The sequence below is a fragment of the Ceratotherium simum genome, chromosome X (assembly GCF_057802395.1).
Source record: "Ceratotherium simum simum isolate JZ-2026a chromosome X, ASM5780239v1, whole genome shotgun sequence".
Lineage (NCBI taxonomy): Eukaryota > Metazoa > Chordata > Mammalia > Perissodactyla > Rhinocerotidae > Ceratotherium > Ceratotherium simum.
Window position 1 is genome coordinate 19,530,620 of NC_141940.1, and position 24,707 is coordinate 19,555,326.

The window sequence follows — 24,707 nt, forward strand, 5'->3', positions numbered from 1 at the left end:
GTTTCTAAAGCCAAACTTTTTCAACTTGTGAAATCTTGCCACAAGTGTTAAATTCATGTCAATAGAATTATATATAATTAGTGCTTTACTCCAGAAACTGAGAGAGTGCTTTATTTTTTTTGGAATCCTCTAGAACAAGGGTCAGCAAACTTTTCTGTAAATGACTAAGTAAGTATTTTAGGCTTTGTGGGACAAGAGGCAAGGTTGAGGATATTATTTAGGTACTTGTATAACAATAAAGAAAACAAATATCTACAACTTTTTGTAATACAGGTCTAATAAGCACAATGGAATTTATTTATGGGTATTGAAATATGAATTTCATATAATTTTCATGTGTTGTGAAATATTATTCATCTTTTGTTTTTTTCAACCATTTAAAAACATAGAAACCGTGCTTACCATTCTGGCCATACAAAAACAGGGTGGGTTAGATTTGGCTCACAGGCAGCAGTTTGCCAGCCCTTTCCCTAGAATACAAGCTCTTAAACAGTACCTCGTCCATAACCCCACACCAGGGGTGAGTTTCATTGATGTCCTTGAACTTCTTGAGATCACATGCAACATTTTGTGCACACATGAATTTTTCCATGGACAGGGTCCACAGCTCTCATCTGACTCTCAGAGAAGTCCAGGACTCAAAAAAAGATTAGGGGCTGCTGTTCTAGAGATGATTCATTGATTTTTAGGAGGCATTTCCTAAGGCCCTCATAGTGCCTAGGTACTGTGCAAGTCAGTGTGAACTCATAGGAATTCCTACCCTAGGAGCTAATACTGCTAGAGACACTGAGAGTAAATAATTGTCTAGGTGATCTTTTTATTTTATTCATAAAATCCGTTGTCTCCACCATTTTTGTTGGTTTTATAAGACTCAAAGAAAGATGAAAATCCACACCTCTTGTTCTAAGAGGAAAAGCTTTCTCATATTTTCAAATATTTAGTGATTATCTGAAACGTATTTAAGTGTTGAGACCATTTCAGGCTATAAATAGAAATCAGATTCAACCTGTTAGGAACCTTTTTCTTTTATAAATATTACCCCACATATCGGTTCATGTTAGCTCAACTGACATCAAGGGCGGCAATATAGGTACTATGCAGGATTAGGATTCGGCAGGATTAAACTTGCTTATTAAAGCTGAATGTGTGAGCTTTCAGGCTGCTTGACTTAACAGGTGGATGTTAGCCAAAGGTAAGCCCTTGAATGTTCAAATTCATGAAATGGAGTAGTTACCCTGGGGCAGAGGTGATGGTGAGAAAACAGAAATGTCCATTTGAAAATAAATAAGAAGTTCAGGAGTTCCTGCCTACACCCCAGGGTTGGGGATAGAAGAACTTGCTTCTTCTCAATAAACAGTGTTATAGAATGAAGTTTATACTCAAGGAGGAAATGGTCATAAAAGCTAGTAATACTCATTTTAAAACCTAAAGATGGCACAGTATGGTTTGTGGTGAGACCTTAAAAAATCTAAACATTTTCAGCAAGCCCCTTGCACTTTTTATATAAACTTTTAATTCATTTACAGCTTGTTTTCATACATGTAGAGCATATAACAAACCTAAGAAGGTTAAAATATATTCCAAAGAAAGGACAAGTTAACCAGAAATATTTCCCCAAAAAAGGAAGGAAAAAAATTACAGAAGTTCAGAGCTACTGTAAATAGGAAGCATCATTTACATGTATATTAGGTTTAAATATTATTAATTGATCAGTATTTATTAGTAAATGATGATTTTTTTAATCTGTAAAATCCACTCACTTGCAGGTCTTTCTTTTAATTCAATAGTTTAAAAAAATGTAATAGTGATTTTTTTCAGTTCTGTAAAAGGCAAAAGCAAAAAGTATCCAGGAGAAGAGGCTGGTGACTTCAGTGAGAAATTTACTATGCAAATCAGAGAGAAAAAAGAAGTAAAACAAAGAGTACTACTGTGTGGTTCAAATATGGATTTTTTACCATAAGAGATTCTTGCTGATTTTGAGACAGCCGTGAATCATTGAATTGGTAAAGGCTGCCTTATTGTTGAAGCATGCCTGGGTGGCTGTTTCCAAGAGATTCATATCTCATTATATAAAATTATATGACATCAGCTAATTCCTGGGGCTTCGTATCCATTCAGTAAGAAGTATGACATGTCCCTATAGCCTCTTACCTCACAGTGCCTAGTTAGGCTGGGTCAGCCCTTGGCTGTTTGTCCTCAAACCATAAAGCACCTCCCTTGAGTGCTCCATCATCTTTCCTGGCACCTGGTGTTGTCCTTTTCCTCTTAAAGCTCTTGGCCACCATGCCTTCTATACTCACTCTAGTGAGTCTTGCCAGTTCAGGGGGGGCCAGGTTCTTTCTGTCCTTCCTAATGCGCCAATTAGCTAATTTAATAAACTCATCTAAGGCAGAGTGCTAATGGGGAAGCCCTTCCTTCTAAGTTGAGTGTGGTTTATAACACAGGCTTCATGGAGAATGCTGTGCTGGTGAAAATTACACGTCAGACTAGGAGGTGGGGCAGTGAATATATATTGCTCCTTACTTCACACTCCACAGCCTCCTATTCTGCTTGTATTTAGAGCTATTTCTATTAATGTGATTTAACAGAAGGTGTGGGCACAGCTTGACAGTGCAACAGATTCATTATTTTTTTTTAGTGAAAGAAATAAGAAGAAAGCAAGAAAGAACACATGCCATTAGTAATACAGAGTGAGACACCACCAGTTGCACAACAATGCACTAACTACCTTATAGAGTCACAATTAGAAATGTACTACATTTAACCATGATTTATTAATTCATTAAAATATTTACATTTATTTTTAAACTTTATCATTGACTATATCACTCAATCAGTCATTCACTAAGTATTGGGTACTATAGGGGGAGAAAAGAGAACTATCAAAGAAATTATAACCACATTGAGAAGAAAAGACACCCCCATGTGGAACAAACTGGAAAACAGAATAGTGGAGTGATAAATTGTGTGGTTACAGATAATAAAGGCAATGCACATATCAAACTCTTTGAGATCAGGACTTTCAAAAAATAGAAACACCAGTAAGAGGCTTTTGCATTTCTAAGGCTTTTCTTTACAAGTTATAGTCTAGTTTATGTACCTTATAATCCTGTTATCTTATTTCTTCCTGCCTAACAGGGGTCCTTGTAGCATTTTTATGGCCTCCTTTTGAACTGTGGCTATCACCTGGCCCCCTACCTAAGCAAGTCAGATTAGTTTGTGAAATAGGACCCCTAATTAAAAAAAAAAAAATGACCACACCAATCTTATTTTAGGTAGACGGCAAGAAGTTGTTAGAGTTCTCACTCTTTTTAATCTAGCCCTTTCTTCCTCAACTCCTTGCTGTCTTCAATAATTGATAGCGGGCCAAAAAGAGAAGCAAGTGTTTGGTAGACAGGTGGGAACTGTGGTGGCACAGGCAGCCTTAGAGTCAAGCAGTACTGATGGGGAAGAGGAAGGTGGCGTATGAAACAAAGAGGGCCTTCAAGAGAACCTGAAGTCGGCCTGCAAAGGCCGTGCCTGTGTAAGGAGACCAGGCAGATTGCCCGTATGTCTGATATCACTGTTGACATTTGGAACCGACTCCATCAGTGAGATTTAATTTGGCAAATTCATGACTGTTAAAACTATGTGGCTTGTTTTATCAGTTTACCAATAAATTTGTTACTCAAAGAGATTTGCTGGTTTATAAGAAATTCTTATAATGGGAATTAGTATGAGACTAAAATTAATCAGAGGGCACAATGGTAAATTTTGATATGGCTTAGGGTTTTTGAAAGAATGCCTCCTTGTGTAATAATAGGAGTAATCTGCTTGCCTCTAACACCTTTTTTCTCTTTTAAACACACAGGCTTCTTTTCCTATGACTCCATCACTTGCAGCTAATCCTGCCATGGCTTTCAATCCTTACTTACCTCATCCTGGAATGGGCCTGGTTCCTGCCGAACTGTTACCAAATGCACCTGTTCTGATTTCTGGAAACCCGCCTCTCGCATTGCCAGGAGCTGCTGGTCCAAAACTGATGCGTTCAGATAAATTGGAGGTATTTGGGTAGAAATGTATAAATATGTATAGGGTAGACATTAATCTTATGCATAAAGCAACATTCTCAGAGCTCAATGTTTTGGATGCTTTAAATAAGTGTGCCTGGGTTTTTTAGCTTATGGAGTACAACCTCAGACAAATGTTAAACATTTTACTACTGCAATTATACCCTGTTCTGAAGTGCACTGATTCAGTTGTACAGTAGGTCGAACAATGTCTTGGTGTACCCAACCACAGACTGTGCATCTCCTTTGCTATGGCACAGGAAGTCTGGTGGGAGTGCTTCTTTTACCCAGGCTTCACCTTTCCAGACTGGGCTTACTGTATTTGTTGATGAGTCTCTTCTTGCCAGAATAATCAAACTGAAAAAAAAAAGTAGACTAATCTAAGTATCTATGAATACAGAATGTAAATGAGTCTCATAGTGTCTAAACCTTTTTCTCCATTTTAAGAATGATGTACTAGATAATAAATATCCCTTGATGCCTTAGAAAAGAAAATTTAAAAGAAATTTCAAACAGCTTTTTGATTTGTGGAAGGCCTTCAAACTTCTCTTATTGTAATTCTTCATAAATTGAAATAAATAATTAGTCAATCTCTTACAAAGTCAGCTCTGTTGGCAGCTCCTTAAATGCTTTGCAATGTATCCTCATGGAATCTGATTGTATACGTGATTCAGTCATGGTCCACAAGTCTGCTTGTGGCAAAGCACATTGCTGTGTGAAAAGGCTCATCTTGGACCTTAGCAAAATAACCCCCTCTTGCAAACTCAGCTAATTACACTTTAAGCTATGTGTTGAGTGGAGGATTAAAAATTGGTTTTCAACCATACTTTTAAGCACTTTTATTTCAACGTAAGGAAAACAGATGACTCTCCCTTGGGAAGAATAGAATTTTTTTTCTAGGAATAGAAATGTTGTCTGTTTACATCTCATAGTGTATATGGCTTTACACTATCTTTCAGCTTTTTAGATTTCTCATAAATAGATGACAAAATAATATATACTATTGCTCTTACATTCACTGGCAAAATAAATAAAAGTTAATCACCTTCCAGGCATGAATGTGATGTGTTTTCTTTCTCTTGGAGGTTTGCCGAGAATTTCAACGTGGAAATTGTACCCGTGGTGAGAACGATTGCCGCTATGCTCACCCCACAGATGTTTCCATGATTGAGGCAAGTGATAATACTGTGACTATCTGCATGGATTACATCAAAGGTCGATGTTCCCGGGAGAAATGCAAGTACTTTCATCCTCCTGCACACTTGCAAGCCAAACTCAAGGCAGCTCATCACCAGATGAACCATTCAGCTGCCAACGCGATGGTAAGAACAGGCCAGGACTTGTGGACTGTTTTGGGGTAAATGATTAGTATATTCCTCAACTTGTCTAATATCCTGTAACCATAATCTTGGATAGTCATGAGTGGGCCTTAATATGAATAGCCAAGGTTATAAGCTAGAAAAGAGAGAAGCTATTTATTCTAATTCATTCAATAAAAATTTCTAAACATAATTGTTTAAAAGCTTTACTAATAATTTTAATCTACTGTGCTTTTTCTCCCATTTTTTGAGAAAGAGTAAATTATATAATTTAAACAGTAAATTATTTTTGAGTGTTTTTTATAGCCTAACTAACCTTAATATTCCTAAAATGGCAGAAAATTGCCTCCCTGCCCTGTGAGCCACCTTCCTGGGCACTTTGCTAGTAACATCCTTAATGCCTTTCGAAAACAGAGGCCTTGGAAGATGGGATGGTAAGTAGGTTCTAATTTTCCATAGGTTAAGGTTCTCTTTCCTTTGTGGAGGTGGGGTGTCAAGATAGCATCCAGCCAAGACTGGGGGAAATTTCCACATGGTTGAGAGAAGAAGCCTGGCTATTGAGTTGCCCTAGCAAGTCAGTTTGGGGGAAAAGTTAGTTCTACTTAACACTGAAAGGTAGGAGGTAGGAAAAATATTTGCATAACACTACCGTGTGATGGGTTGAGAAATAGGAATTGTGATTACTTAAACTTGTCACAGCTATCAGTTGTTTTGATAGACAGCTTGCTGTTTCTTTCTTTTTCAATCTGGGCCTTTTCTCTTGTATTAGGGTCTAACCTCATTAAGGGACAAAACCCTGAGGAAACCTCATGTTTCCTGGCTGTGGAAAAAATCATCTACATGACCCTCAAGCCCGTGACACAGGCCTTACTTTTTCATAAGAGAGATACATTTATTTTTAGCATACTTTTCTGTTAAGAAGTTTTTTCTCATGTTGAGTTGAAATCTATCTTGCTATAACTGGGACTTACACTTATTTAATTACAAAAATAAATCCATCCCTATTTCATATGAGTGTGACTCTCATGTCTTTTCTCTAAGCCAAATACCCCAAATTTCTCCAAACTTTTCTCATAGAATATGGCTTTAAGGACCCCGCACCAATTTTGGACTTGTTCCATTTTCTTAATACCCGTGTTCTCTCAGAACTAAACCCATTACTTTGTGAAAGATCTGAGCCCCAAAGTAGAACAAATTTATTTTCTCCCTTGATCTGAACAACATAATCTGTTAACGAATGTTAAAAAAGGCTTCACCAAATATTTTTTTCTTAAATTCTTTTGAACGAGGGAATTTTAAGCTTGAAAACAGGAAAGTATCCAGAATGTTCAATGCAGAATTTAAGTCTCCAATTTTTGGATTATTTCTGTTTGTGGCACAGAGTTCAGAAAGGGGCATGAGTCTATTATACAGGAGAGGAATACAGTTGGCCCCTTAAAAATAAAGGTTCTCATATGCATTGGATGTACAAGGAATGGCTTGCTTGTGCCATTCTGCACCTGTCCCTTGCTTAGTCATGGGGCCTTCAGATGTACGTGCCCATTTCTGATAATTTGGGTGTATTTGGTAGAATGCATATGAGTTAGCCACAAATTTCCATGTAGAGAGTTAAATATTATATAGTAGGCCTTCAACTGGTACTTTTAGACATCAATATAAAATTCCTTTCTGAGTAACTGATCAGAGCAGAGTCTTAGTGGTGAGGTCGAATTGGCCCATAGGAATTTGTTTGAGATAAGACTAAACAAAGGAGGCTTCGGGCCGGCCCCGTGGCTTAGCGGTTAAGTGCGTGCGCTCCGCTGCCGGCGGCCCGGGTTCGGATCCCGGGTGCGCACCGAGGCACCGCTCCTCCAGCCATGCTGAGGCCGCGTCCCACGTGCAGCAACTAGAAGGATGTGCAGCTATGACAGACGGCTATGTACTGGGGCTCTGGGGGAAAAATAAATAAATAAAATCTTTAAAAAAAAAAAAAAAAAACAAAGGAGGCTTCCTAAAGAAATTTAAGCTTTCTATATTTTTCAGGATTCAGAGTTGAAATGCTTTGTGAAACAGAGATTTTTTACCCTGTTCATGTTCATGTGCATAGTTCAGGTTGACTTCACTGAAAGTAGCTTGTATGCATTTAAAAGGAAAAAACTTGAGGGGCCGGCTCAGTGGCGTAGTGGTTAAGTTCACACGCTCCGCTTTGGAGGTCTGGGGTTTGCAGGTTTGGATCCCGGGTGCAGACCTACACACCGCTTATCAAGCCATGCTGTGGCGGCGTCCCATATATAAAATAGAGCAAGATGGGCACAGGTGTTAGCCCAGGGCCAATCTTCCTCAGCAAAACAAAAAAAAAGACTTGAAAAGTTGATATTTAGTTCTCAAATGAAAATAGCGATACATTTAGGCCTTCTTTATCCACAGAATCAGGAGGTCATGGCATGCCCCTTTTTGGCATGTGGAAGGCTAGTGACTCAGCACTAGGGTTCCTGTCTCCTTAAGAATTTGGAGCATACCTAATTGTTGTTGCTGGGACATGTTGTTTAAGTAATATGCAATTTGCTGAGAAAAAAATGAAAGGCAATGTCAAACTTTTCCAATGAATCCTTTCCAGGGGCAAGTTTGATTGAGTTTTATAAGCACAGTGGGATTTTGAAAGAATTGTACACATGAAAGGAGGATTTTAAAATGCTAATATGTTTTAGAATTAAACCATATAAGGACTTAACAAAGCAAATGGTACATACTGAAATGCACAGCAAGCCTCTATAAATGAGAATTGCATATATTTTGCTAACTATCTGTGGTATCCGGATGAAGTGGGTGGGGGGGAGAGGAATAATTCATTTACTTTTTCCTTACATGTTAGTTGGGAAAGATACAGTTATAGGATTTGGACCTGAAGTCCTTGTATAAGTTGGATTTTGTTTTATAGAGCTCTAGGATCACACTCTGATTTACTGACATCTGTTTTATCACCTGTATACCATCTATCTCCTAGATTCATATCGGAATTTTAACTGGCAAAAACCTCTTTTCTGTTGTATCTGTTGCTTTTGCTAATCTCATTTTAGTAGGTTAATAAATGAGAGTCCCTGAGATGTTAATTTTAAATGATTATGTGCTGTTGACAGCTTCCTGTCACATCCTGCCCAAATGATGAGGTTCTTTTTTTATTTGTTGAAATTAGTGAAGTTGAAAAGCTGTTTTCTCCCTGTATGTTATTTATTTTTATTTGGACTAAGTGCTCATCTAGTGAATTGCTTCATCTCTGCAGTTGGTTATCTTGCTCAATGGACACCCTTGCAAAGGGTTCCCAGGCCGTATCTTATCTAACTGCTGCTTGCTTGGTTTGAGTACATTTTTTACATTCTTTGGTACTGTTTATTAATCCATCCCTCCCTCACAGGCCCTACAGCCTGGTGCACTTCAACTGATACCAAAGAGATCGGCACTTGAAAAGACCAATGGTGCCACCCCGGTCTTTAATCCCAGTGTTTTCCACTGCCAACAGGCTCTGGCTAACCTGCAGCTCCCGCAGCCGGCTTTTATCCCTGCAGGTGAGAACAGGGCTCTGGGTACTGTGAGTTTAGTGATGTTGTGAATGTGTACAATGCACTCCAGCTTCCAAAGAGCTTTTATGCAAGGACTGTCGACAGGTATCCTGATTAGAAATAAAACAAGGCAGTTATGCTTGATCTGCTAGTATATAGAACTGTTTTTCTATGATTCCTGAAAATTAATGGTTTGAAATCAAACTAGAAAAAACTGTCAACATTTTTCTTTTTAGCATTTCCTAATTTTTGCTTCTTATGATTGATTCACTTGATTCAGTCTCAAACTAATTTCTTGACTCTTAGGTATCACTTTCAAATATAGTGATCTACCCTCAAAAAAGTGTTTCCCAGCTTTAGCATTGCAAAAATATGCAGTCTATATACCTTTGATTTGCCTAAGATAGTTATAATAAAACTACCCTTAAATTTATATCACAGTATAGTGTGTGTGTGTGTGTATATATATATATATATATATATATATATGCACTTTCATATATATATATATAAAACAGGTAGTTTTAGCCTCTGACTCTTAAGTGAGTTAATATAAAAAAATATAGCAGTTTATCATATTTTCCTGACACTTTGCAGCATACTTTTTACCTCCTACATTCAACTATATTTAATAGCATGACAGATTTGCACTAAACTGAATAGAAAATTTTAAGCCAGAATTTTGTTCAAATAAATATCTTATATGGGGGGAAATACTGTTCTTCCAGTGGGTTAGTACTTTAAGAACAAGCATATAGTCTCTTAGGAATAAGTGAAAGTACTATCCACTGGGAGTTCAGTAATTTTCTTTTTATTGCCAGAATGATAAATGCCCCAGTTTGGAAACTATTATTAAATGAAAATGACATGCTTTAAAAATTAATTTAGAAAGCCTTCTTAATTATATAAACATACTAAACACATAGTATTGTATACCCGGAGTTGAAGAAACCCATTGGTTACTTGATAAATTAATCAGTTAATTAATTTTGAAAGAAACCATAAAAAACAGTCATTTGTCTAGTTACTAACCACAATAGTTCTTCGTGATATCATTTAAAAAACTCATTTTTTATAGTTTTTATACTTTTTTGTTGGATTTGGCTAATTTAAAGTCTAGATTTATGATCACAAATGTCAGAAGCATGCCTTTCCCCTTAATTAATAGCAAAATAAAAACCTGTTGGGCTGAGAGCCCGCTCTTGATGAAAAGCTTATTTGCCATATGTTCACAGTCAAGTCCTCGGTTGTGAGGTGGAGGAGGCAGTGATAATAGACTAACGCTCTAAATAGAACTATTGGCACCAGGTACCAGATCCTGGTGCATATTTTGAAAATAATAAGTGTAATGAATTAAAAGTCTCCCTTTCGTGATAAAAATTAATTAGGATGTAGTTGTCCAAAATAAATATGTAATTTAACTGAGGTATTTCTTTGAAAGAAAAATTAATGTTTCTTTTTATACCTAAGAATCCAAGAATTACTTTGATTACCGGGGTTTGTGATCTTAAAACTAAACTGTAATTGTAAGCCTGGGAGATTAGTGGAACCGCATGTGCTGATTAATTCATATTGCAAAGAATATCTTTCTAGTTAAACATTATTTCTATCAGTAAAGCTTTAATAATGAAATATCTCTTTTCTTTACTTTCCACGCTTTTCTGCATGGTGTACAGGGCCAATACTGTGCATGGCACCCGCTTCAAGTATTGGTAGGTTTTGTACCAAAATTCTCAACTTTTTCTAGTCTGAAAAAAATGTTTTTCTGTTGTGACTATGAAAGGGATGAGTGACTGAATGATGTGGCTGGACATTTTCTGAGTATTTAAGGTTTAATATGATGCTGTCTGTTTTACATCTTTGTGGAATCACACTGGTCCTACACTCTCAAGTCCTAGTTGGTTGCCACTGTGGCCAAATACTGACCCCGCCCTTCCTGGGTGAAAACAACCCTAAAAATCGCAACTGAAATATTTTGAAACATTTTCTTATCTAGCCAGAATGGGGAGTTTTGTTCTTAGCTTTACATCTGTTACTAAGAAATTGTAAAATATTTCAAATGTATTATTTGTAAAGTACAGCAAAAAAATTCGTACTTCCAAAATTATCCATAAGATCTAAATGATTCAATGCTTAAATCAGATGAGTTGAGAAAGGATGAGTTAAGCAAAGCTGGAGCATTCTGTAGTGTTCTGTGATGAATTCTATAGTGTTCTAGGATGAAGCGCCATCTGCAGAGAAATCAGGCACAACTGAATCATTTCAAAATGACTCTTTGGGGGCATGTGATCTTTAACAACCAGTTACACACAAATTCTTCAATTAGCCACCAATGTAATATGGTAGCCATTTCGAAACCATTTGTTTCCCTCCTAAAGTCTCCATGGGCACTAGGAAAAGACCAGGAGAAAATTGCTCTGTTCCATACAAGGAGGAATTATCCCACTCCACCTCACCATCTCATATCAATCCATCCTTTCCTCCTTTTTGAGAGTTTGCAACAGCTTGACTTCTATCCCATTGGTTGACCAGAGTAGATGCAGAGCCCAAAAGGGACTGACGGTTTGTTGAGATAAAACAGAAGATCAAAATGACAATCACATAGTAGCACTCACTAACATAGCAGGGTGTGAACCCTGGCAACGGAGATGAGGCCTCTGTTATTGAGGGATTGGCTGTCCCCTAGAGGAATTAAAAACATTTCCATTGATACTAACAAAAGCATTATATGCATATGATTGGCAGAACAGACCTGCAAGTTTGTGAAATGTGTCTCTGTCTTCACATTTTGTGACTACTCCCCTGTCTTTTCACCTAAGATCTCTGTGTAGGAGTGCAAAGTGCATGCTTCAGCGGTGCTGCTTCCTGTATAGTTGCTGCGCTCCCAAAAGGAAAATAAGAGTGTTTTTAGAATTGGCATGTAATACAATAAGGCATGGCTACAAGTAATGGATAACTAGAGATAGGCGTAGGGGATAACTACAGAGTTTCTGTCAGTCACCATTTGGGGTACATTTATGGTTTCTGTGACCTTGCATATGTTGATTTTTCTCTCTCCAGGCCATTCAGTTTCTCTGTAGACTTTCAGAAAATCTGAATTCAGTCAATGTAGAAATAAATTATTATATATGCATGCTTGCCATTCACACATTAATTCCTTGGTTTGCTTTCCAAAATGAGCCAGAAATGAGAAAAACATCTAAAAACCTTTCAAAATGAGATTGAAACTAGAAAAGGCAAAGAGAGAACATCCTGCAAGGGATGTTGCAGCTGTTAGCCATGGTAGCTGTAATATTTGCAGACAAGATGTTGTTGGATGTTTACTATGAAGTACCCCATGTGTTTGATAAACAGCCTAAGTTTCCAAGGGATTTGCCAGAGGTGTACTTAAAAACCTGCATGCATAGTCCACTGTATTCTTCCTATCTGCTCCCCTACCGTATAGCAACCAGTAAAACTACCATTTTTTTGCATGCAGATCAGGTAAGTATATATAAAACTGTCCCTTTGCATCCGCAATCTAGTGACAGCACTCATATATATGTTAGTGAATCCAAACCACATTTCATAGTTCCTTACTCCCATTTTGAATGTGCAACCCAGTTACTTGTGTGCTGAACTAGCTATTCATATAGATAGCCTTGGTAAAAATCAGATTTTGTCATATATACCCACTATGACCCCTTCTGAAAATTTGGCCTTTTAAGTCAACTACAATGTGATTCTACTCAAAAACTAACTAAATGTTGAGAATGATCCCGTTTTCCTTAATGGTAACTATAATTGGCTTTCACCTTTTCTCTTTTTAAATTTTTCCCCCTTCCATGCTGTGTTGCTTTGCACTGACTGTGATTGCATGTTGCACCCTGGTGTATCCATCATGATGATGTCACATGGCTTGTTGCTGTGATGCCTACCACGCCCCATTTCATCGTTTATGTCATGGTTGCGTAACTACTCCACCCTCCTGTGTGTTGCTTCCCTGGTTTCCTACTGAAAGTGCCCATGATGCACGGTGCTACACCTACCACTGTGTCTGCAGCAACAACACCTGCCACCAGCGTTCCCTTCGCTGCAACAGCTACAGGCAATCAGGTTTGGCCATTTATTTCACCTGTTTAGACCTAGATAACTACAGTGTGTTGGTAAGGCACAGTATATGCTTTTTGGATTGGTGAGAGACATTGGTCCACATTCTTATGTGTTTCTTAAGCAGTTGTTACATTTAGAATTTTTATTTTTGTGTATGTTCTACAGGGATGTATCTGCTTTGCTACTTACCCTGAGATGAATCAGCAGTTTTCTCATTTTTAATCGGTTAACAGATGTCACTCTTGATATGCTATATATACGATTGTTGCTACCACACCAATCCTCAAATGTATATACTAAGTATTTCTTAAATACTTCGTCATTAGTCGAGAGGAGAATTTATTTTATTTTACTACCATTTTTGATTATTGCATTTGAACTTTCACTTAGTACAATCATCATCTTTACCTTCAGATATACTGGAAAGAAAGCAAGATAACATATTTCTTTCCAAGGCACAGATATCATTATCCAGTGATTACATCAGAAATTCCTTCTCATACTGACATTAGCTGTGCTTGTGTTCTTTTAATTTTTACTTGCTTTAGGTATTTACAGGCAGAGTCACATGGCAAGTTATAAATTGTGGGGGAGTCTTGAAATTGTAAGGAGATACATACAATAATTATTGTGTAATGTTATGGCCTTTTTGCCTTGTTAAAGTGGTAATCATGCTTAAAAACTGCAAGTTCCACTGCTGTTTCATTTACAAGTATGATAACCATATAGCACACAGAGCATTAATTCATTGGGAGAACAAACCACATTCTAATCTGTGCTTTGCAAAATGAACTATTAGTGGATATGGTTAATATGTCTAAATTTTTCTGTGAAATTGATTATAGTTATTAACTACCATGTCCAAGCAGTGAACAAAATAAACAGAATTCTCTCAAGAAACTGTTTTAATCTAAAATCTTTTTTACTACTATAGATACCCCCATTATCAATAGATGAACTGAATAGCAGCATGTTTGTTTCACAGATGTAGAAGTTACCAGTAGAACAGTAAGTTTCTTTAAGTATTAATGTAAATAATATTTATAGGCTATATATTTTATTTACACAATTGAATTTGCTAAAGGCTTTGGCAAATAGTTTCATTAATAGACATTGCTTACAACTTAGAAATTGATTTAAGCATTCTAAATTTTCCAAAATGAGATGTAGATAGCAAATGTGAAATTTTTTATATGAAAATGACCACTGGTACTGTATTTTCCCAATGAACTTACAAACTCTGAAATGTTTTCCTGTTATTGAAGGGGTATGATTTGTTAGCCAAAAGCATAGATCACTTTTGAATTTTAATTCTTCAACATTTTTCTAGCTTCATTTTTTTTTATTGAAGTTAAAGCAATGTAATTTTGTCAGAATTTGACTGAGATGGTTTTCTTAAAGACAGTAAACAATATGCTTCTCCTGTGACATTATAGAAAATAGTGCTTTTATAGTCAGCCTCTTTGTGTTGCTTCCCATTTAAGTCTATCAGAATTGCTCAGCTGTTTTGAATTTTGAGTGACATAATTGAGTACTTTAATCATTATTTTCATTCAAATCATGACTTTTTTTGGTAATTTTTGTCATTGTTGGATTTTCCCCCTTTATCCTTGATCTCCTCTTTGCCTGGTTTAGCCTGTAATAGCACACATTTAATTGGAGCAATCATTCACTTGGAACATGTGACATCTGAAGTCACTTAAGACTCCTAGGTATCTTAATTAATTAGAGGGACTTATTAAACAAGTGTACCAATTCTGAATTGCATACATTAGTCATTGAAAGTTTGAAGTTCTCACAACTGGAGTGTTTCATTTGGGTGAAGGAGGCAACAGTTCCATGCTCCTGTTGGCCTAGTTCCTCAGAACCTGGCTAGCATTTCTTTCCTGCTGAGGACACACAGGCCCAGAACACTAACTGTTCTGGTCAGAGCCTATAGCTAACTGTACCTTAGATAAATAGATCCCTTCAAACATAAAGAATGTTTTAATAAGACATTTGAGTACATGGAATAACAAAGGAGCTGTAAATTGTAATCGTTTTCAGGGGTATCATTTGGGATAGTGGCAACTTGGGTATAGCAGCAAACCCGAGAATACAGGCTTTGCAGACCTGCCTGATTCTCCATGGGCTGCTACATATCAAGGTAAACAAAAGTTGTCAAATATAATTAACTTTCCAGCAGAATGTGTTTGGTAACAGTGATTCCTTTTTGCTTGATTCCATTAGAAAATTGAGAGGTATTTGGCACACTGTAATCACATCAATATGTAACAGATGTTAAAAATTTCTCCAAAGTTCAAAAATGTAATTTTGTAAAATACTATGTACCTAGATTTCACACTTAGGCTATTTCTGCATGGCTCCAAAACATTCAGATAAAAAGTTTAAAGTTTATTTAATATTTGCATATTTCAAAATGTTTGGTATCAAACATGTTCTCTCAATATCTGCTTGTCGAAGGAAGTGGATGGATGGGTGGATGTTCATCAAAAGGTTTTGGCAGTGTGTAGACAATGCTTTAAACAATTGAGTGCATCTCTGTTAACTTAAGGCGATTCTCTACGTTAGCACTCAATGAGAACCATAGACTATCATAGTGTATGACTCTTTAGTGACCATTTCCAACAGCCCCATTTTCCCAGGTGTAGAATATGAAACTCAGAGAGAGGAATATCTTGGCATAGTTCACACACAGAACTGGAACAAGAACCAAGTATCCTGACTCCTACTTCAATAACGCTTCAGTGTTTCTCACTCTTTGTTTTTTTTTTCCATTTCAGTTGAAATTCTGAACAACAGAGTTATGGAGTATCAGAATCTCTCCGTGAGAACCTCCATATGGCCTTTCTATATATATTCTCGTATGTCTTCTTCTACCAACACAATAAGCGTGGTGCAGTTAATATACTAAACAAAACAAACATACCAACCAACAAATTCAAACAAAAAATGAAGCATTATGCAATCAATGCAGATGTTAAAACACAAATAGAAAACTAATAACTACTGCCTATCTTATTTGAATTATTAGGTAGACTATGACCCTAAAATTTTCAATTTGTTACATTATTCTTTGTAATTTTCCAATAACCATTATGCTGGGTGAATTTCCACAGTGAACTGTTGGCTTACTGTGCATTCTTGGTGGATAAATGTTCGTCTGTTTTGAAGTGTTACCTTACTGTTTTGTTTACACAGTAGTCTATTGGGTTAATTTAGAATGTAACAGATTTATCCAGTACCATTTTCCTCATTATTATACTGTATTGTATTGTGGTGTGTTGTGTTCTGTTAGGTTTTTACATACGATAGTGTTTTGCTGTATATGTGTGGTGGTTGATTTCAACTAAACTGTTATTAATGGGAAACAGAAATATATGTGCTTAAAAAACATAACAGGTTAGGTTAATGTTAATATGCTCCCTGTTTCTTTAGAATATTTCTGTAGGTTTCTTGGGGGAGACATTTAAAAGGCCTCACTTTTGCGTGTGCACAAAACCTGTTCATACACATGCTTGTGTTTAATTTGTACCTGCAGATCTGACCCTGCATAATGTGATCACATTACTAGATTTTTTGTGAGAGAGAAATAATTACTTGCAAAAAACAGGACACTTGTTAAAACATTAACCCCTAATTTCACTCCCTAAATAGCTTGAAAACCTAAAACTTACCTTTAAAATGAATTTCTCAGCATTTATACTAAAAATTATGTAAAGTGCCCATTACATTTTTTTGTGGCTCAAGGATCCTGTCTCCTAGGTTGAGTGTCTAAAACTGAGCCATTTGTCATCTTCAGCTGAGAAATTGGTACTTAGAGGCTTAAAGGTATGCTAATTACAGGTTATGAATTAAATAGGGAGAGGGACGTGAAGATAGTTTTTACATATTGGAGGAAAGTGTGTAAAAACCATTACAATGTAACCTTTTACACAAGTGCCGTTTTCCGAATGCAAATGGCTCATGCTCTTTAGACTACTCTTGAATAATAAGTAAGATGCAATCTAGCAAAAGTCAGTGAGGGTGAAAGAGAATTGGTTCTAAGTAAGGCCTTTCCTCTCCAAATGGACAATCTTTTCTATTGATCACAGTTGGAGCCTGAGTATAGGTGTGGAGAAATGGCAGAGGGGGGAGGGGGGCAGGGAAATGTTTCAAATTGTTCTTTGATTTATTTAAAAGTTTAGGAAGGATGTGCACAGTTGTCTTTCGCTTCAGTTCATCTGAGTTTCGTTTTGTTCAACACATCAGTGAAGGAGCAAGCACCTGTGATAGATGTCAAGTGTTGCCTTGACCTCTCCCAACTTTATTAACAACAGAGTCTCTCACATCATAAACAAGCCTTTGTTTGTTTGGATTTGTTTGTTTTATATGTAGTTGAATATTATAATAGGTTTTTAGCACCCTTTTGATAAGAGAGTGGCTACACTCCGCAGAGCTGAGCTGAATCCACATTGCTAATACTTATAAAATAATTTTATAACCAAGTAAAATAGTAATTAATTCATATTGTATGTGGCATACCTCCTCCACTCTACTCAGTTATTAAAATTACTATTATTATACAGTGGTGGAACCATATGATATTTTGCACCAATTTAGATAGATTTAATATTTTCTACTAAATATATATTTTCTCGCTGGAAAATATAAAATCATCACATTTGATGTGTACAACAGGTTTTTTTTCCTTCATGGAAATGTCAAGCAAAGAGAAAATCTGATTTAGGATATTGTAAGCCGGCAGTAGTGTTTGAATCACAGAACAATGGAGTTGGCAAAACCTTTTCACAGTTGATGAAACTGAGGCCCAGGGCATGTGACTTGCCGAAGGCTACCTAGCTAGTTGGTGGCAGTCAGACCCCAAAATATCTCCTGGCTCTCACTTGTTCCTCCGTTTCATGTTGTTTGTGCTTCAAAACATTTGAGACTCTATCCTAAAGCAGATCAATTTGGCTCAGAATACAAAAGAGCAAAATTAGCTCTTTGGTAGTTGATATCCTGTTGATCTTAATATCAATCCAAATTATGATCATCAGTGATTTCTAAATGCTCTTGCTTGTATAGCGCCATTGTCATCTCTTAACAGTATTGCCTGGAGTTAGAAAACAAGAAATGTCCTGACTTTTACCTATTGATTCTTTGAACTACTTAATTTCTGTTTCCCAAAATCTTAACATTGTTAAAGAAGAAAGTAGAGTATGCCTTTGTGAAATTACTTGTGTATGGAACTGAGTTTTGTATAAAGCTGTGCCACTGCCTCTCCAGAAGGGCAGATCTGATCACACAAATCCAGGAAGGATGCACCTGAGCTAGTCTGGATGTATTCCTTAAAAGAGATAGAGACGTTTTAAGTGCAAAATGAACTTTTTTGTGTAGTTTGACATTTTGATGCAACGAACTGTCTCATTTAACTTTTTAAACCTCTGACGAAGATGTACATTGACAATAAACCCAGAGTACAGCGGTTTTCATGTTGCTTTAAGCTCTGGAAGACATTAATAATGACATTTTTTAGTAAGAGGTTTAGTGAGGGATATTCAGAGCAGTTGTATTTTTGGTGCCACAATTTTTTATATTGTTGGCATTTTAAAAGTTACTTTGTAAATGAATTTAAAGAAAGAAAATTTAAAGCACTAAAGTTTTGATCAGATGCAAAAGAATTTTGACATAAATGCAATTTTAAGATAGCACTCTTTAAACTAGTTGTGCAATGACTTATTCAAGTTGTCTTTATTCAAGAAAAGAAAAGAAGAAAAGTAAGTCATTCGACTATAAATTTCCAGTGAAAAAGACAAGTCACAAAACTAATCAGTGACTCTAAACGAAAATTTACTGGATGAATTGTATATATAAAATTCTAATCACCTGTGATTCTAGTTAACATTTTATAAGCTTTGTAATTTACAAGGGCCTCTATTTTTATTTATCCACAATTATTGTTTTTGTTCATATCTCTCAGCCTTTTGCAAAAATACGCAAGAGTGCTGAAACTTGGATAAATCAGGTCATGTATACAGAGAATATAATCTAAAAGTTATCTTTTAAGAGGATTTTAGTAATGTCAATTTTTTTTAAAAAAAGCACTATGTGACCATAACATAAGTATATTTTAAAGAGGGATTAAGATTAAATTAAAATTAAATGGATTCATAAAATTGCTATTTAAATACAGTATTTACTTTTGCAATTGGAGCATGATTCCACAACCAGCTGTTGCATTTCATTTCGCTTGTCTAGATTAGAGTCTTTAATTTGTAGTTAATCATGATGTGAAAAGCCATCTTCTCCCCACTCCATCAATCTTCTCCATCCGGTTTTGAACATGCTAAAGCACTTTGATCTTGCCATAAGTGTTGTCCTACGCCACTAGGCTGTGTTCACGAATGGGCAGCCTCAGCTCACCCACTCTCCAATTTGGGAAAAGCAAGTACCTCCTCCCTGCCATCAGTAGGAAGTGGATAAAACTAATCTTTACAACTTGAAACTGTTTTTAATGGCATGACCAGTAAGCATAGTGATGTCTGAATAAGGACAACATTGGCATTAAATTTTATTAAATATGTAGGGAAGGCCCATGTGCTACTTGGAATGTTATTTGGTTCTTTCCCCCTTCCTTTGGAGAATGTAGATGAGGATGCTCTTAGGTAAATGCAGCCACAAGGTTTCCAAGGTGTTTTAGTCTGTAGAGTAGGCTGTGATGCACACAATTGTTAGAAACTGGAATCCTCTTTCTTTTTATCTCTTCTACATTTCACACACATTGAAATAGAAATAGAGAAATATGATTGAGGGAAATATGATTTCCCAATTCTGTTGAATAGATTTAGGAAGATAGTGGCCTAATTTTTAATTTTACTAGTGCCTGTCAAAGACAATAGAATAAACAGTGTGTAAAAGAATATAACAACTTTTTTGCAAATTTAGTTGATAGCCTAATCAAACTGTAAATATAATTACAAATATAAGTTTGGAGCACCAACTCACTAATTGGTGCCATGTTTTCATTTTTCTTGTTAGTTAAGGTTTTTGTTTTATTACTTTTTTATGTCTCTAAGTAACTAATGAACTTAATTTTGAAGGAGAGTTAGAGAAAGTTTAAGATTTTACTACATGTATTCAATTCACCTACATATGTTCTAAACTGACACTGAAGCATGACAAGATATAGATTATAGTCCGTAACTATTCTTTACAGTTCACAGTTTAAGAACAAACTTAACTTTATATACAAATAATAATTTTAACTAATTATATTTAGTCGTTGCTTGAGCAACAAAACTACAACATGGCTACCTTTAGACACATTTTTTGTGAAAATTTTACTTGTAAACTATACATGGTTTTTGACAGTATGAGCATGTAGAAGATACAGCTCAAAGCTCAGAAAACAGCTGTGGTTGATTGTTTTTTATCCCAAATTCCCACGTGAAAGCTGAATTTGTGTCTTTGTGTGACTTTTTGATCAAAAAGTTTACAACACGTGGATACTAGAATCAGGCTTTATAGGTTATAGAATTTGTTGTGTGGCTAGGGTTATTCCACAGTATCTAGACTTTAAAACACAATGGTTGTATTTATAATACATTACCTGACCTTTTTTTCATAACTTTATTCAAAATTAATCTATTCAAGTGGCATAGCTGTAGCTACAAAAATTCTCTCTTCTGGAATTACATACTTATACAAATATATCCAAATGAGAATTAAAGAATGACAAACACGTAGATTAAAATTAATTCATATTTGTAAAACCGCATACATAAAGATACTGTGGAATGACCCTTTAACAGTGTTTAAGAGACATATGCTGCAGTTAACTGATTGTCTCAGTTAGGGTGCGAACGTGTGAGACACACCTTTTTTGCACTTATGTACATAGTCTGTGAAAGCAATCCTTGGAGCTTTTTTTTTAAATATAAGAAGTCTGTGATAATAGTGGAAAAGCTAGTAAGAGAGAATTATTTCTAAGGCTTTGAGAAGGAGGGGTTTTTTTTTGCTATAGACTTAACTAAAGCATGATGTTGCTTTGCTGTTGTGGCGGCTCTCTTGTTTGCTACAGCTCACCAAAAGACCCAAGACTGGTAGAGACTGGTACTGGGACAAGACTGGTAGTAGGTAACAGGTCAACTTCAGTTAACAACACTGAACAAGAGTAAAAAATACTTCATCTTTTAGCAAGACCACTAGCAAAAATTATTTGCTTTTTAAATTAATCTTTGCTGTAAACATACACACACACACACACACACACACACACACACACCAGGCAGGTTTCTGGCTGATGTTTTTTTTCCCCACTGGTTGCAAGCAGTGAAATACTCTGTAAATTACAAGATGGATCTTCCCATTATGATCAAGTTAGATTTCATCTTTCACAGAAAATTCACGTATATCAGTTACATCAATTAATATGTATTTAAGCGACAATCAAATTGTTAACCTGCACCACTATTTCCCCTTTAAGATCCAGAACCCAAAACCAAATTGGCAACCATTGAAGGATGTAATTTAACGGTTAAGCAGTGCCAGCACAGGGCATTTCATTCCCTTCAACAAAGGAAAAAATGGTCCTGGCACAAGTTTAGAAATGGCTTTATTTACCTTATACCTGTTCAGTGGAAGCTGTTTTCTGACTCACCTTTACCAGATTAGAAAGTGCTTCACTGTGCCACTTCAGCGTCCCGCTGTTTTAACTAAACAGAAGAGAAACAGCCAAAATCTTACATCCATCAGAGCTGGAAAATAATGTTTCAATCAGACCATCTCTGCCAATTTCAGCTCCCACATCACCTAACAGATCACCATTTAACTTTTTGTTGCCTCCAGGCAATGAGGCCTAGAAAAGGTCAAGGTTAGAAAGGTTTAAGGCTAGATTACCACAGGTACTTGGAGTCTTTCACATCTGGGGCTGTGATGCCCTTGCCCTGGAGGAGCCTAGTCTGGGACTGGGGGAGTTGGTATTAGTCTTGCTACCCATTTTGATAGTTCTCACCTACAGAGACGGGAAAATAAGCCAAAGCCAGAAAGCAATCCAAGCCTTACAGTTGTCCAATAGCTCAGGGCCAGTTGGTTAGAAATTTCTTTTATTCCCCCTTCAGCCCATAATCAGAGTCAGCCATACAACTAACAGCCTGACCATCTGACCAGCATTTCCATTCATATAAAATGTAAGCATTCGTTCATTCTGTAGTTAGGAACTCCAACCTCAACCTTATCACCAACATATTTTCCCAACTTAACCCATGTTCTTGCGTTGACATTTCTTGTAAATCTATAAGCCACAAGAATATATTTTCATAAGGTCAATAGAAATATAGTAAGTTTTTAAGTCAGGAAGAACCATCTGTAAAATACTAAGAATGAAGCTGGAAGCATCACAAAAGATATCCAATTAATTGATGGCATGTTGTGCATGCTGACAACCACTGGGTCACCCTCTTCGGAGCTTAAACACAGTGCTGTGTTTGAATAAGTAAAATTAGAGAATGAAGTATAACAGAATGTGAATAACTTGAGGCCAAAAAAAGACCTCTATTATTAAGCCCAGGAAAGGGTTAGTTTGACTAATTCAGACAGTTTCCAGCCCCTTCACTTGTCCTCGCCTGGAAGAGAACCACCCATCAATACTCCAAAGCAGGATTATTCCAGAGAAATTTTATCCTTAAATAGAACCCATCCTGAGTTATAGCATACCTAAAGGGAAAAATGTATCACTATGAAATAAGTCACAGCTCTTTGTAGATATTGCAAGAAACCTCACTAGTCATCTTCTACATCATATTATTTTAATTAATAAAATACCTCTGTAACAAGACCTAAAAGTAACCCTACTTTAAGCAGTGCTCTTTTCTCTCAAAACACACAACCTAAAGATTTATCTGTCATAGAACTGCATGGTTCCGAAGGTTTATTTCTGTATACAGATGCTATTTGTTAATGATGGAAAACAAATTATTTTGTTGCTATGTCTTTTGTGTCTAGCAGTTGAGAGAATGATATGACCATCATAGCATTGGATTCTGAGGTTGCCCTTTTCAAAATAGATTTCCTTTTATTACTGTTGTTGCTGCTTTAGTTATTAGAAAATGAGCCATTTGTTGTCATGCCCCCAGGTCACAATAATTTAAATTAAGATTACAAAAAAGATGTTCCTAAATATACTCTTTTTGTAAGGGCTAACTTTATGCATATAAAAACAATCCAGTATAATGTAGAAAATGGAAGCACATATTTGGGGAGAAAAATGTCAATTTAAAAATACCTATAAATAAGAAAATTATTAACCCCGTGCAACAATTATAGATTTAAATAATGATCACAATATTTTGTAAATATAAACTGTGCCCATAATATTTTGCCTTCAAAATGCAATAGCTCATTCCCTCAGCTGCTATCTACAGGGCAGATGCTTTGATTTCTTTTGTTTTTTTTCCAAGTTATAGTGCTGTACTGCTTGTTTGTGTCTAAAAGTGTGCATTATGCAGCTCATTTTAGTAGGCTATTTCTGTGTTGTTTTTTTTGTTCTTTAATAAAATGTGTAAATTTCTTGGTTATGTCTTTTTTTATGAATCCATATTCACACATTAGGAATTCAAAGCTATTCATGTTCTAGTATATTAATCCTAATATTTAGTAATTCTAATATAAAATTTAAATTTGTGACTTGGTCTAATGTTATATTTCATACATAGAATAAATTTATTTCCAAATATACCTTCAGTATTTTGAATTCTATAGATAATACATTCATTGTATTAGATGTTTTATTCCTATAATATTGAAGTCACTGACACAAGAAAAACACACATATTTTGGTAAAAGAAAACTAAAAATTTTGAGGTAATGCTTACTGGTTTCTGTTGTGCTTCAGAAATTCTGAGGCATATTCTAAGATAAATTATTAGAAGTTTGTACCCTCCAGTTATTCATTTCTATCCTGCATCTTCAGTGTAAAATATGAAACCAGTGTCATTGATTTTATTCTTTTCAAGATGGGCATCAATGATTTTATAACAATGGGATGCATTAATTTTTCCACTAAAATGTTTTCTCTCACTTCAAATTGGTTTTCTCCAACAAACGGCACAGGAATGAAAGGATAATCGTTTTTGTTCTTTAAGAAAGCAAAATGTAACTTGGTAATACTGTATTCTGTCAGGTTTCTAAATACTTAAAAACACTAATTGGGAACTTCTTCACACTGGCCACCATTTGTTAGTCACGCTGATAGAAAACTGAGGTGACGAGATTTTGGATGAGACGTTGTGACAGAGTCAAGTATTATTCATGTGTCTATACCAGTGAGAAGGGCCAGGGAGGAGGTTGGGTCCTTGTCCAGTATCAGCTGAATCACACAGAACTACTAGCTCCCTTGCGCCTTGTGCCCTACTTTACTATTCTAAGTGTGGTTCCACTATGGCGTTTCTTGATAAGCCCTTTGATGTGTTGTACGTGTTTCTGTGAGAATCCCAGCACTAAAGCCAGTCCAGTATATAGACATTTACAAGAGGTCTCTGGCCTCTTCAGAATTCAATTCATGTGTTTCTCTTTGAAGCTGTCGAATGATAGGTAAGAATTCAGGGCAGGCATTCCTGCACATCACCAAAATGGAATTTCTATTGGCCAGAAGAAAGCTGACCCACAGGCAAAACCAGGTGTAAAACACGTTTACCTTGGCACTTGCAACCTCTTTTCCCAGCATCCTTCTA

General features: G+C 36.1%; 1 protein-coding gene across 6 annotated transcripts in view; it reads left to right on the top strand.

The window, feature by feature from the left end:
• MBNL3 (muscleblind like splicing regulator 3) overlaps positions 1-23,545 on the top strand; it is a 118,220-nt gene extending 94,675 nt beyond the window's left edge. For 4 of the 6 annotated variants that reach the window (XM_087426439.1, XM_087426440.1, XM_014792779.2 and 1 more), the window contains 7 exons: positions 3,851-4,042; positions 5,135-5,371; positions 8,760-8,910; positions 10,581-10,616; positions 12,905-12,999; positions 13,931-14,004; positions 15,780-23,545. In XM_087426439.1, the coding sequence (XP_087282565.1) occupies positions 3,851-4,042; positions 5,135-5,371; positions 8,760-8,910; positions 10,581-10,616; positions 12,905-12,999; positions 13,931-13,987 (768 nt within the window). In that variant the 3' untranslated portion in view covers positions 13,988-14,004; positions 15,780-23,545. The remainder of the gene's footprint in view (positions 1-3,850; positions 4,043-5,134; positions 5,372-8,759; positions 8,911-10,580; positions 10,617-12,904; positions 13,000-13,930; positions 14,005-15,779) is intronic. The other 2 variants (XM_014792776.2, XM_004437270.3) reach the window with 2 other exon arrangements.
• Positions 23,546-24,707: the final 1,162 nt, after the last annotated feature.